The sequence below is a fragment of the Coffea eugenioides genome, chromosome 11 (assembly GCF_003713205.1).
Source record: "Coffea eugenioides isolate CCC68of chromosome 11, Ceug_1.0, whole genome shotgun sequence".
In the NCBI taxonomy this organism is placed as follows: Eukaryota; Viridiplantae; Streptophyta; class Magnoliopsida; order Gentianales; family Rubiaceae; genus Coffea; species Coffea eugenioides.
Window position 1 is genome coordinate 33,226,231 of NC_040045.1, and position 14,461 is coordinate 33,240,691.

General features: G+C 35.2%; 1 protein-coding gene across 1 annotated transcript; it reads right to left on the reverse strand.

Annotated features, from left to right (window-relative positions):
- Positions 1-6,020: 6,020 nt before the first annotated feature.
- Positions 6,021-12,241, reverse strand: LOC113752323 (receptor-like protein 14). Its single transcript, XM_027296439.1, has 5 exons — positions 12,223-12,241; positions 11,957-12,112; positions 11,576-11,650; positions 8,491-8,628; positions 6,021-8,269 (listed from the first exon to the last, which is right to left on the reverse strand). Exons 1-5 carry the CDS (start codon positions 12,239-12,241, stop codon positions 6,021-6,023), a joined length of 2,637 nt encoding a protein of 878 aa, XP_027152240.1.
- Between the last annotated feature and the right edge of the window lie 2,220 nt (positions 12,242-14,461).

Genomic DNA, 14,461 nt, shown 5'->3' on the forward strand with positions numbered 1-14,461 from the left:
AACCGGTATGTGCCCCGAATATCAAGATAATCTGAGTGTCTCACTCAATAATTATGGAGATTTTTCACCCTGGTCTCAAACGTGGTATAACCCTAATCCAAACGGGTATGATCAAGGATGGTGGGATAACTCCAGTTATAATTATACAACAGGGCCAATGAATTTTCAGCACTATGAGTCTCAAAAATCATCATCTATGTCAGACATGTCTCTTGAAGAAATAGTTGAATCAATAGCTATTAATACATATCAATTCCAACCGGAGACACAAAGGAGAAATGAGACAATGAAGGAGGCAATGAGTAATCTGGAAGATCAAATGTGTCTATTGACATCCAGAATAAATCGATTGGCTTCTCAATTTGAAGAATTGCCCTCGAAAACCATTGTTGATTTTGAAGAAAATGAGAGTGCAATTTGCCTGACTAGTGATGAGGAGCTGCAAGATTTTCAAGAAGAGAGATGTACAGATGCAGTTGAAAAAGAAGCCGAAAAGGAAGAAATGGAACCCCAACCGCAACCCATTCAAGTGAAAGAATCCAGTGAAGAATCATCAAATGTGGTGACACCACCTCCATTCCCTAACCCGCATTTTCTTAACTCTTACTCTATGATTTCTGTTAATGAGATTGATTTTGTTATACCGGAAGTTCTTGAGTCTCATGGCAGGAATGAGTTAAGAGTAGCTATGGTCAAATATCTTGAACCGTTGAATGCTCTTGATGGAGGAGTGGATGAAGAATTGCGATCAATGCTTGATTATTTGGCGCCATCAACTAGTCCATGGAAAATCGTAGCTCGTGTGCTCAAAGATTACTCCATCTATGAGGGTTACCAGGATCATATTGAAGATGAAGCATTGAAGCGAGCCACAAGATTTTATCCTCCGTGAACAAGCATAGCATGTCTAGCCAAAGACATTAAAGAAAGGCGCTACTTGGGAGGCAACCCAAGACTATTTGTTTCAGTTTTCATGCATTTTTGAAGTTTTAGTTAAGTGTTAGTGTCAATTAATAGTTTGATGTTTGGTGGCAGGAAATTAGTAGTTAGACGTGCCCACGCCAGGTGGTCACGCCTGAGGGAAAGAAATTTTCGTTCAGGATCTGCGGACTCTATAGCTGTTAAACGCGCCCACGCCAGGTGGTCACGCTTGAGGGAAAGAAATTTTCGTTCAGGATCTGCGGACTTTATAGCAGTTAGACGTGCCACGCCTAAGACTGGGTTTCTTTGAAAAAAAAAAAAAATTTTTTTAAAAATTTTTTTATTACAAAAAAATAATAATAATAATAAATTCTTTTTTTTAAAGTAATTTCCAATTGGACGATTTACGTTGGAGTAATTTTGAAAAAAAAAACATTTCCCTTTTCTCTTTTCTTTTTTCCTTCTTTTCTTTATTTCTTTCTTTCTTTCCTTCTCTTCTTTCCCTTTTCTTCCTCTTCTTCACCGCTGCCCACTTCAGCAGTCGAGCGTGAATAGCTCTCCTCCCCCGCGAGCCCCTCTTTCCAGCCACAGCCGCACCTCAACTTGCGCGCCACTCCACCTCTACGCTCCAAGCTCCGTTAGTTGCCGCTCATTTCTCTCCCAGCCCGCGACCGCCGCTGACCGGCAGCCGTCGCGCGCCACGACCAGTTCCACCACCCGCGACCACCACCAGTTCTCCCAAGCTCTGCCAACCGCTACCACCTCCCTCTGCTCTCTCTCCACTTCATCACCAGCTCAAGGCCAACAGCTCCTGCTCGCAGCTCCTCCACTGAAGCGACTCCGTGCACTCCTCCGCTGCTCCTCTGCTCCACCACCCATGCCATTTGCTTGGTGTCTCTGGTATGAAGCGGAGGTATTTGTTTTGCCCAATTTATTGGCTAACTTTCTAAGGTAAATTACTTATATTTGGAGTACTATTTCTGGAATAGATTTCTAGATTGAATTGGGCACAGACTTTGGGTTCTATGTTGAACTTTGGTTTTCGGGTCCCTGCTAAATTAATTTGCTGAATTCTTGATGCCCTATGACTGTTGATTTAAGTTGCTAAATTATTCGGTCCTCTGCTGAATTGTAGTTGGCAAAGTTGTGCATTTATTTGTTCAATCCAGCAATTTTAATACTTAGTGCATTGATTGCTGATTTCATGGCCATAGTTACTATCCCAATTCATTAGTTTGGGACTTCTTTCAACCCTTGAGATTGATATTTTCTAGACCCTCTGATAGCTATTTTTATTTGGAAATTATTGGGAGTTGATTTTGGGGGTTTGCTGCTTTTGTTGGGCGTTTGTTACGATTTTGGGTTGGGCATTTAGTGGCTGCTTCTGTGCACCATCGGTTGCGATTTTTAAGAGGTTCTTGTGGCTGATTTAAGAGGTTCTTGGAGGCATTTACTGAGAATTTGTGGGGAAAGGTTTGGTATTTGTCTGCATTTGCGGATATCATTGCTTTTGCTGGTTCTTACAATAGTGGGGCTTCCTGTGATTATTGATTCTTTTGTTGCATTGTTGGGAGCTGTGTTCTGATAGTGTGGGTAGCTACTTTCTGCGGTTGATTGTTGATTTGGGAAGCTACTGTGACACTTCCATTGCCTATTGCTCATTTTGTTGCATCTAATTGACTTGCTTGGGGTAACCTGCCCATCAATTTTAATTACTCAAGTCTTTGGAGCAGTTGTTGCACATTTGGACTACTTTGTTTCTATATCTGACTGAATTGGGACCACAAGTGCTTATCAATTGCATTTGCTATAAGTATTGGGGTATTCGTATAGATTTTAGGAGCCTGCATTGTGCATTTTATTGTTTGGGTTGCCTGCTAGTTACCATGGTGAAGCCACGATCCTCCCCCAGGGGCCGACGACTGGCTCCAACTTCCGATGACAGTTGAGAGACTGGAGACTCGAGTGACCCACATTGACATCGACTTGCATAACATGGCGCAGAATTTGGCAGCACTCCGCCCGACCCGCCCCTGTTTTGACGATTTCAGGGAAGTACCGTTGCCCTTCTCTTTACTTTTGTTGTTGGTGTATCACATTGAGGGCAATGTGCCATTTAGGTGTGGGGGGTCAGTTTGGGTGCTAGTGTTTTTAGTTTTTAGGTTCTAGAGGTTTTTCCTTTGTTTTAATTTGATATTTATCTCCCTTTGTCGCTTATTTTCTTTTCTTTTTCCGAGTGGTCAGTTCTTATTTGAATACCAAGTTTTGATGTTGGATTGTTGCCTCTAATTCTGCTATTGCCAAATTTTATTAATAAAAGGGTATCAAGTTGATGTGGTTGAGTTCAGGAACATCTCTTTGGTGAATATCAATGATTGCTTAATTTTTTCAATTTTTGGTTAACTTTTCTAGGCATAGGGAATGATTGTTGGCATTTTTCATGTGAATTGGTCCAATTATTAATTTTAGTTCTCCATGTTAGGAAATTTGAGGCTGGCTGCTATTATTTTTGTGATATTTTCTAGTTATTGTGGTATGTTATCATAAATAAGAGTTGACTGTACTCCGCTAGTGGTTACTACTGAGTAACCGGGGATCTTCACCTAAAGTGTCGATTCTCGCGTCAAAATGTAGTAGTTGCTATGAGTGCGTGGTCCTGTAGCGATTGGAGCTGAGTAACCGGGCTCCTCCATCTGTCAAATGTTGGAGTTCGCGTCAAAAGGCTCTAAGGGCTATAGACTAAGTCTTTTACTACTAAAAAACAAAAAACAAAAAAACAACAAAAACAAAAACAAAAACAAAACAAAAAAAATATAAAGTAAAGATTGTGTTAGTATGTGAATAAGTAAGCTTGCCGGTTTGTGATCTTAATGTCGAGATTTTGGTTAATAGTTGGATCATTTACTAATAAATGTGAGCAACCATTCCTCTTTCTTAGATTAGTTTGCTTTAAAATTGGAGTTGGTGGTTGGGAAGCTAACCGGGGTGATTTTTCTCTGATCTTAACCTGTGATGCTTGATATATGTTTTTTTGGGTATCTTGGCAATATGGTAGTTGGAGCAATAGCCATTGTCAAAATTTGGTGTTCAATTGATATTCTCATGCTTGAGGGCAAGCATGATTCAGGTGTGGGGGGAATTGATAGGGCATAATTTGTTGTTAATTTTATGATTAATTTCCCTCTTTGTCCTTGCCAAATATTGTTTTAATTGTTGAAATGTACTTATATTTGGTATTTGGCCCTAATTACAGGAAGTGGAGCAAACAAATGCTAAAAAGGAGACTTTATTGAGAAAAACACTCCCCACATGGGAAGTTCTAAAAGGAAATACAAGCCGGGCTCCACAGGATGCTACAAAAAGGGATTTCCTATCTTTATGCTGAAAAGGGTGGACTTGTACTAGGAGTCTTACGGGTAAAGAGGAAACTAAAAACAAGGACTTTGGCAAAGCTCCAATTCTTTGGCCCTTGGACTCTCAATTGAGTGGGGACCACTAGAGATAGCATTAGACTTTCTTTTGGCTTTAAAAAGGGAGAAAGGTACAGAGAACTCTTATCGATCAATAGTTTTAGTTTAGGCTTTTAGCATAGTTTTAGTTTTCTTTTCTTAGCTCTTTCGCATGGTTGTTCTCCATTAATGGAGGACTAACCTCTTAATTCTAGTCAAGGGGACAACTGAAGACTTGGTTCAACAATTACTGTGAGATCGAAATTATTTTAATCGCTTCCTTATTTATTGGTATTTATGTGTTTCCTGTTTTTAATTGTTTTAGTCCTTATGTATGATTGATTAGTGCGCAATAATTAATTATTCATATAGGCTATTTTGCTAAATAGAGGTAATTGAATCCGTAATTGTTCGTTATCTCTATCTTAGTAGCAACTGGCGTAATTGGATTTATGTCAGGGGAGCATACGATCTAACTTAAACAAACCCTCGTAGCGTGTTTGTTAGTTAGGATTGGGCCTTTCTAATTATTAATGCAATCTAGAAATTAAATCCTACGGTCGTACCTAGGGTTGTTTTTGGGTTAGAGAAATAGTTAACGGTCGTACCTTAACTATCGAGAAATTAAGGAAATGTTGGTTGTTTATCGCGTGCATGACAACTATAACTAATCTATTAATAAATGTGGAATTATCTGTGAATCAATGATCAGTGTCTGAACCATTTCTGAAGTATACCCTTGGCTAGAGTTTTCCCTTAATTATTCCTCTTAATCAATTATTTTCTGCAGTTAGGTTATTTAGTTAGCACTTAATCCAAAACCCCCCATACTTTGGACTCTAGAAGAAACGAATTATCCCCAGTCCCTGTGGATTCGACCCTACTCACCGCTATATACAAAATCTGTATTTTTCTCGAGTAGGTATTTATTATTGCACAGGTTCGACACCTGTCACACATTTTCGTTAATCATCTAGTGGCTAAGTTTAAAACCTCAAAATATAAAGATTTTGAGTATCAATCATCCTCTCCTCTCCCTACGCTGCTAGAAAAAGAAAAACAAAAAGTTGAGCCAATTGTATTGCAAAATGGCAACTTGATCATTCATTTGCTTTTGACCAATTAAAAATTATCCAAATCCGCTCTAATCTTCATCTTCATACATTAATTAGTAAAAAAAATTATGGCTATTCAGAAATGAAATAGTAATTGTGAAAATAAAGAAAATTAAACCGCAAATATGAGGGAAAAAAAACCTGCAGCGCAAAACATATTGTTGATGGTCTTAACTCGTTCTAAGTTTTTCATTGTCATTGCTCCACTCCCTTCCCAAAGATTAACTCTATTGGAAAATAAAAATTAATTTCCACAAACAAAAAGGAATGCTGAAACTAACAAACACATAATCAACATGTTAAATTTATTTTGTCTGACCAATAATTCAGTTTATTATTGTTTCTGGTTATGGAGATGAACCCATTTTGGCAGCAAAAGCAACTAATTGTGTTCTATGGCACTAATATTTTCAATCTTTATAAGAGCAAGAATATGATTGAAATTTGCTTCTCATATAGTTCCTCTTTCAATACTTGTAGATACATTGGACCTTTTTCCAAATTCGAGAATCCCAATAAAGTAACTAGAACCAATTCATCTCCTTCTCATGTTCCAATTGAACACTTTCCATGTTTGCTTTTTCTCTGAAGAACGAGATCTGCAGTACTCGTGGAATCTCGATAGGATCCAATAATCAATATAAAAAGACCATGCTCTTCTATAATAAGGGCTAACACAAAGAATTACCACTAATGAAATCACGATCACCATATATGAAGCAAAAAAGCTCCAAGCGAATGCTGCCACGTCAATTGCACCATCAACTTCGATGTCTTGATCACCAACATTTTCAGGGTGTGGAGCAAAGGGGTTACAACTTTTCTTGAGCAATGGTCCACAGAGACCTGGATTTCCTCTATAATTGCTGTCGTCAAAGTTTGCAAACTCCCCTGTATCAGGTACCCTGCCAGACAAGTTATTGTATGACACATTGAAGATGGACAAGAAGTTCAAGGATGCCAGCTCTGAAGGTATTTCACCACTGAAATTGTTGTAAGAAAGATCCAAGCTCTCTACTAGGTTCAACATGGAAAGTCTTGAGGGAATAGATCCTTGCAAGTAGTTGTGGGATAAATTTAATGCCCGGATATGTCTGAGATCACCAAATTCAGGAGGAACCGCTCCAATCAATTGGTTACATGACAGATCAAGTCCAGACATGAAATTCAATATATTCCCTGCATAGTGTTCGCTTCTACTTTTTGTTATGAATATCACTTTTTCTTGCTCGGAAGAAGTTATAGAATAGTCACTCCAGCTTATCCACATGTCCAGAAAATGAGATCCAGGGTACTCTAGGTAGGATTCACCCTCACCATACGGTTCATAGGTAAAAAATGCATCTTTGGAGAACTGCCCGCTGCCAAAAGAAATTTTGTTGAAGCATGTAGGCAGTGGCCCAGAAAACTTATTCTGAGAAAGATCCATAATTGTCACATTCTGCAGCTGACATAAGTGCAAAGGAATATGACCAAGCAATTCATTTCCCCCCAGTAGAAGAACCCTGAGCTCTTTAAGTTTACCAATATAGCGTGGTATACCGCCAGACAGCTTGTTGTAACCCAAATCGAGTGTCATCAAATTGAAGCTCCCAGACAGCATGTTTGAGATGGGCCCTGAGATCATGTTGTGATGCAGGTGGATGAACTTCAATGACGTAAGCTCGGAGCAGGCTGGTAAAGGTCCGATCAACTGATTTTTGGAGAGGTCTAAAAATTCAAGATGTGAAAGTTTGCATATAGCATCTGGTAAGCTACCTTCTAGCAAGTTGGCTGACATGTCAAGAGCGTCCAAATATGAAAAATTTCCAATCCAACTTGGAATTTTGCCTTGAAAAGAATTGTTTGAAATATCCAGCCAAGATAAACTTGGAGAACGAGATAATCCATGTGAAATGCTCCCATTAAAACGGTTATTATCCAACTGAAGGAATTCTAGGCTTGTTAAGTTCGTGGACCCAGAAGGAAAATTGCCATGCAAATTATTATAAGACAATACCAATATTGTAAGCGCTAAACATCCAGTTCCAATTTGACCTGGCACCTCCCCTGAAAACTTGTTGTGGGACAAATCAATTGATATTGCCCATGTCAAGTTTCCCAATGACTGGGGAATATTGGCTTCAAATGAATTTCCTGACAAATTCAAGTACCACAGAGATGGGAAAGATAAACCGATATTTCGAGGAACCTTACCACTGACGTCATTGTCTGAGATGTCTAATCGGAGTAGATTTATTCTCAGAGAATCATCCACAAGAAACGGACCCGTAAAAGAGTTATCGTTTAGAACAAGAACTTCAAAGTTTGTATTATTTTGCAGAAGCCAAGTAGGAATCTGGCCCACTAACTTATTGGAAGAAAGATCAAGATTTTGCATTTCTTTCTGATAGAGCAGGAAACTTGGGATTTTTCGAGTCCGATTATTCAAGTTGCAGCCAGATAAATAGAGACCCTTTAGCTGAAATGGTGGGGGGAGAGCAAGATCCTCAGTGTCGACATGTAAATCATTGCTTTGAGGTACAAGTTCGAACACCTGAAGCTTCGAATGGTTGGCCAAAGAATTGAAAGAAAAAAAACCTCCAAAAAGGTTGCCAGAGAGAGATAGATACTCAAGGTGTACGAGAGGAGTAATGAGAGCTGCAGGTATGTTCCCACTCAAATGATTATAAGAGAGATCAAGAACTCGAAGAGACGTCAAGTTTCTGAAGCACATAGGAACAGGCCCGTAAAAATTATTGTCACTCAGGTGAAGTTCATCGAGATTCTTCAAACTGCAAATTCCTGTCCAAAAAACAAGTTCATTGTAAGCTTTTCATACAGTAATAGTTGATGCTAGGTATGACTTGTCAATATATAGCCAATTCAGAAACCATGAAATCATATGTCACACGCAAAAAAATTGAAATGTTGGTTTCCAAATTTCATCCGTTCTAGCTCAACATTTGAAAAGTAAATAGCAACTTCATGCAAGCAACCGAGCCTTTCATAGCCTATCTTATTACCTTGAAGGACGGAGGAATCATTAATACCGATACGGCGCAAAGATAAGGCTTTGAGAGAAGTTAAAGCCTCAATGTCGGAGAGTTTGTTAAATTTTGTATATTCAAGATTGAGTACCTTCAAGTTCTCCAGCTTCAATTCTGCAGTTCAAAACTTTATGTTAGTATTATAGTTTTGGACATATCAAAATTACATAACTATTGTTGCATCTCCATTCCCTATTCTATAAGAATTTGTATATTTCAAACAAGGTAAATTATGCCACAGGTCGACAAAATTTTCAAAGTCTTATTTAATCCATTATACTATTTTTTTCACGTCAATGATGCATTGAACAGCTAAAAAGGATCAAATTGGGCTATTCTATCCATTTGCTCGATTAAAATAGACGAAGTTCATTGCATGTGAGCTGCACACTCTGCAGGGGCAGCTTTGTCATTTGTTAGTAAAAAGTTGTGTGGTAGACAAAGGGGACGTTTGATAAAACTGAAACCTGAAATATGAAAACTAAACTTAATTGAAGCCTAATTTACTGAATTCATAAAGAAATATGTTTGATAACCAGCTAAATTCGAGCACTAAATTAAAATATTTTATTTTGTTTTTAATTATATAGTTGAATAGTAATATTACGTTTTACTTTTGTATTATATTAACTTTTTAAATATCATTTTTTATACTAATAATCTGCTTGCTAATAGGAAAAGTATGTTTTTTGTATGTGCATATGAGAAACAATTTGCAAAATTTAGTGTGAAAATGTCTATCTTCAAGAGAAGTAAAGTATATATTTTGTGTGTTTGATGGAGAGATTATGTTTAACAGTTCATGTTACACAAGAAAATACGTGTAGGAGAGGGAGAGAGAATATGTGTGTATCTGAGAGAGAGAGAGAGAGAGAGAGAGAGAGAGAGAGAGTATTATTTTTTATAGTAAAAGCACTTAATACATCATTTTTAAGTACTTAATGGAATCACCAAACACCAGCTAAATGAGACTCTAGAAAAATTTGTCACCGTACATGCACTTTTTTGGAAAATTTTTTTTGAAACCAAAGAATAATAACAAAAATCTCTTAGAGAAAAATTAAAACACAAACTAATCCTTGCATTTCTAGTTCTTTTAACAGAAGTGTTTTAACAAGAATGATTTGCATTTTTGAAATTTGAAGTAAGAAAAACTACAAAAAAAGAGGCAGCACAAAATACTAAAGTATATATTGTACTTAAGTTCTTTTACCAAACACCAGATACAAATAAAAGGCACTTGAATTTCTCTGATTGTTAGTCAATGGATTTCTGAATTAAACGCAAAAGAGAAATTTACATAACTAATCCTGTTAGTTAATCCTTTTATTTATGTTCCACTTTTCAATCGAAAGTTAATTAAACCTACTAAAACGAATGGAGTATTTCTAAGATACAGATAACCTAAGGCATATTTTGTTAATTTTGTGAATTTATTTTGGAATTTGGACATATTTTAACATCAAATTAGTTGTATAGATATTTCAATCCTGTCCTTATAATCTTGGGGGAGGGGGACGGATGGGTTGGGTGGTGGAGTATAAGTGAGAGGTATCATATTCGAGTCCTCCTACTTATATCTAATTTTGAAATGGAAAGAGAAAATGACACTAAAGGATATCACCACATTAAAAATAAAATTAACTAATTAACATCTTTCAGACTACTGCTCGCATGTTAGTCCACAGATAGTTATTAGAATGTAAACAACTTTGAATTTGTAAATTAAGTCACCCCTCTAATCTCTAATCCCATATTTGTGAAGGTAAAATTGAAAAGAATAAGACGCTTTACAATTAAAGTTCACATTTAAGAGCTTTTAATTGGAATAGAGTACAAATAAATAATACTAAGTCATTATAAGTATAGATATTCATTTACTTCTACGTGAGAAACAAGAACTAAAACAATGAAGCGGAAAAGAAAAAATAGACAAACAGAAAGTCAAAGAAATTTACGTAAGGTCAAAGAAAGTCTCATAAAAGAATTAGGAAATGCTAAATTTCTTTCTTTTCGAAGAAATTCAGCTTTATATTCTTCTTTACTTGTTGGCCAATATAATATTTTCTTAAAAATTTGCAGCGACATTTTTTTTTGTAAATTTTATTTCTTTATTATTTTATGAATCAAGTTATTTTCTTACTAAAGTACTTCTATTATTTCTCATAATGTTTTGCTGATATAGTTTTTTATTTTTTAATTTAATTTCCAAAATGTTTTCTAGTAAAGCATGTCAACAATCAATAAATTTTTCTAAATTCTCATTTAGTCCAATTTATTATTTTCATATATGCAGTGATGAAAATGTTCCAAATTAACGTGCAATTCACATGCCGTAAATTTTGTCTCTTTTTAATTGAAAAAAAAATAAATAGAACGACCAATTAATTGTTTTTAGGAGTTTAGCAGTTCAGTTGACATAGGAAACACTACAGTAAGCTAAATTAGATTTTAGAAAGGTTTGGTGATTGGTGATTCACTTTATCCTGAAAAATAACATTTTGAATTCATTACTAGATCTGTAATTTCATAACCAAATAGCCCTTATAATATTAAGTATTGATATTTAACATAAGATCAGAAAAGGAAAAAAAATGTACTTGATTTTTCTTTGGTGGTTAGTGAATGGATTTCTAAATTAAAATGAAAAGAAAAATTAAATTACTGATCCTTCTAGAGTCACAAATAGAACTCCCACATTTTATTTGTGTTCCATTTTGCAATTGAAAGTTAATTAAACCACCTAAAACGTATGGATAATTCTAGGAATTTAGGCAAAGTTTGTTAATTTTAGGAATTTATTTTCTTATTGGAATTTGGACATAATATAACATCAAATTATAGAAATAGGGAAAAGTACACAGATAGTTCTGTCCTATCCTTATAATCTTGAAATAGAAAGAGAAAATAATGGTTATACTCCAAATCATGTGACAGGATCCAAAGAAAATTATTTCGCATCTAGCTTATTCTAGGACCGTAATTTTTTTTTTGTTAAAAAAAAAAAACACGTATCCCAGTTAAACTATATGCACCTTTATCTCAAACTGGATATGCGTACCTTTAAAGGACATGGAACCAGAAAATTGATTATCGCCTAAGTCAAGAAACTCCAATTTTTCTAGACGCTTGAAATCTGCAGCAAGAAGATGATCCAATTAGAACGGGCAGACTGCGGTCCAACAACTCTCATGCTAATGGATTCTACAATTTTATCTTTTCTGTATATCTATGCTCTATAATTTTGGCATATGCAACATCTCTCACAACTAAATGCTGAATCATTCTAAGTTCAGATATTCATTAATTTTTATGTGCTGAACAGAACCCAAAACAAATGAAGTAGAAAAGCAAAAATAGAACAGACACAAAGTCAAAGAAAATTGTGTAAAAAGGTTAAAGAAAGTCTCATATAAGAATTATAGATAGCAAGTGAATATACCTTCTATAGGAAACGATCCCTCTAAATCCAAATCACGGAGAGACAGCCTTTTAAGTTCAGTAATTGCAGTTATACATGGAATTATACTGTTGTTGAAGCTGTTATCATCGAGGTACAAAGATTCGAGATTTTGCAACTTAGCCCAATTCCTGCAGCCTGCAAAGCACGAGTCAGATTCTAATAAACGGACTAAATAGCAAAGAAACCCCTTTGGCTAATCCAATATACACATTTCCTCCTTATAATTTGAAAAAGTACAATTTAACCTGCATGGTTTTGGATCATAGCGAAACTGTTAGCTTTTTTTTTATTAAATTTAATAATCGAGCATAATTAAAGTTTTTTAATAAAAAAACAATGATGAAATAATCAAATCGACCTTTGAACCATGTCATAAATAAATTATAGACAAAATTTGGTTTCAAAATATAATTCCAAAATGACATCATCGCAAAAATTAAATTTCATAACAAAGCTTCTTCTTCCCTACTGATTTCTGGCAAAAGAAACACTTATTAGAGCTTTGCAGCGGTCCATCATCCAAAGGGAGCAAATAAAATGAGGTTTTCGATATTTGACTCTAAATAAAATGATGTAAGATTTAAAATTTTTCACACTTTTATACTTTCCACGTCGGCAAAGATATAAATGTTTGCTTTTCGTTTTTGTTTTCAAAGTTAACTACTATGCATAAAACTTGATGTAAGTGGTAAAATTGTTGTACATTACACAAACTAATTTAATGCAAAATAGTTTCAGTTTGTATGGGATTTTGAGTCTTCTACAATTATAATACAGATATAAACGACTACAACACTAAAGTAAACAAATGATTTGAAAAAAAGATAGAGCTCGCAGGTAATCAGAATGGAATGACCGCGCATGATTTCAGTGAAGGTAAGTGTTGTAATGAAAATGGAAGGCAGGATAATTTATAATCGCTTATCAATGTACTGGAACGCAGGTCCGGAGACCGGAGACAAGTCAACTCAGGTGTAAAACAGTGGCGGATTCACACTGGGACACTGGGGGCATGGGTCCCACTCGTCCCTTAAATTTCTATGATACTTATAATAATTTGGTATAATTTTAACTGTGTCTCTTAGAGTTTTGTGTATCTATTGATTTATAAGCTCCCACTGCCCCTCTTATATTTCTATAATATTTATAAAAATTTGATGTAATTTCAAGTGTGTCCCCTGGAGTTTTGTGTATCTATTAGTTACATATTGAGAAAAATTTCAATTGTGTATATTGAGAAAAATATACTTCGTGAAGTTCAAAAAGGTTGTAAACCGTTATTAAAATATGAAAACTCGCTATAAGCAATTATAAATGGTTTAGTTTGCTTTTGAAATAAAATTATTATTACATTAATAATTTTGAGTTTGTCTTTTGATTTTTTCATGAAATATATGCATCATTTGTACTTGTTGATGAATATTTTTTTCCTTAAAAAACTAAAAAAAAGTATTTAACCATTTATATTAAGTTTTTCAAGAATATAACAATGTAATGTTATTATATATCAAATAATGTAATAAGAACAATAACCATACCCAACATATAATATTACAACCACACAGCCCGTGTCACATATTCAGATGTCCACTAATAGAGCTTGAACATTTGAGCACTCAGATGTTCATAACCTGTTGAAGTTAAGGGATGGCAGCAAAAATTCGACAGGTAAGAGAAACCTATGCCTGTAATCGATATGGGCACTGCCACACATCCTCTTGTGGAGCTGGAAGCTGCAAAATCAGCCACTAAATTATTGTACACCTTTGCTGATCACGACCAAGTTGTTCCAACCTGTAAAATCACCCTCCAGTAAGCAATAATATATTAAGTTCAATAACTAACTCAAAAATTAAGTTCAACAACTCTGTATATTAAACTTTCACCACTCTATTCAAGTGGTATATACCTTATCTGATCAAGGTAAGTGACCATATTTATGTAATAATGTTAACAGTTGAAGTTGACGGAGTTGGCCTCTTAATTAATCATAAAGAGTCTAGGGGGTTAATGAGAACAAAAATAGTTCAATAGGCTAAGTGAAATTTTATAATAATTTGATGACTTCTAGCGCATTTTACTCTAAAATTAATTATGTAATTTATGACTGTAAGCACAAAATGAATTATAAATTTTGATCTAATAGTTAAGGTTGAGATTTCAAGATTTAAAGATTTTGGGAGGGGTTCCATTCTCTCTTTTTTCCTCTTGCTTTTTTAAGTCCTGCCCCTCTCCTGCTTGAAAAAACAAAGCACATGCCACCGATTTAGGGCTTTCGACTTTAGTTTTAGGAATATGCACAAGCAAAAAAAATAGAATGATTGATTTGTCTAATCTCAAATACAAAATACTCAAAATCTATTCATAATGGTATAGAATCAAGATTCATTAGGCATTGTTAACGAAGCATTATTTATTTAGTTTTCCAAGAAAATTACCTTTCACCCTTGAATTGAGAATTTCATTTCCAAATCTTTTTTTTTT

Bases quoted from the DNA above. Each gene is read 5' to 3' on its own strand.
- LOC113752323 (XM_027296439.1), bottom strand. The intron at 8,629-11,575 runs GTACGCATATCC...TTTGAACTGCAG, and splicing joins TGGTTCCATGTCCTTTAAAG to AATTGAAGCTGGAGAACTTG. The intron at 8,270-8,490 runs GTAATAAGATAG...TTTTTTGGACAG, and splicing joins TGATTCCTCCGTCCTTCAAG to GAATTTGCAGTTTGAAGAAT.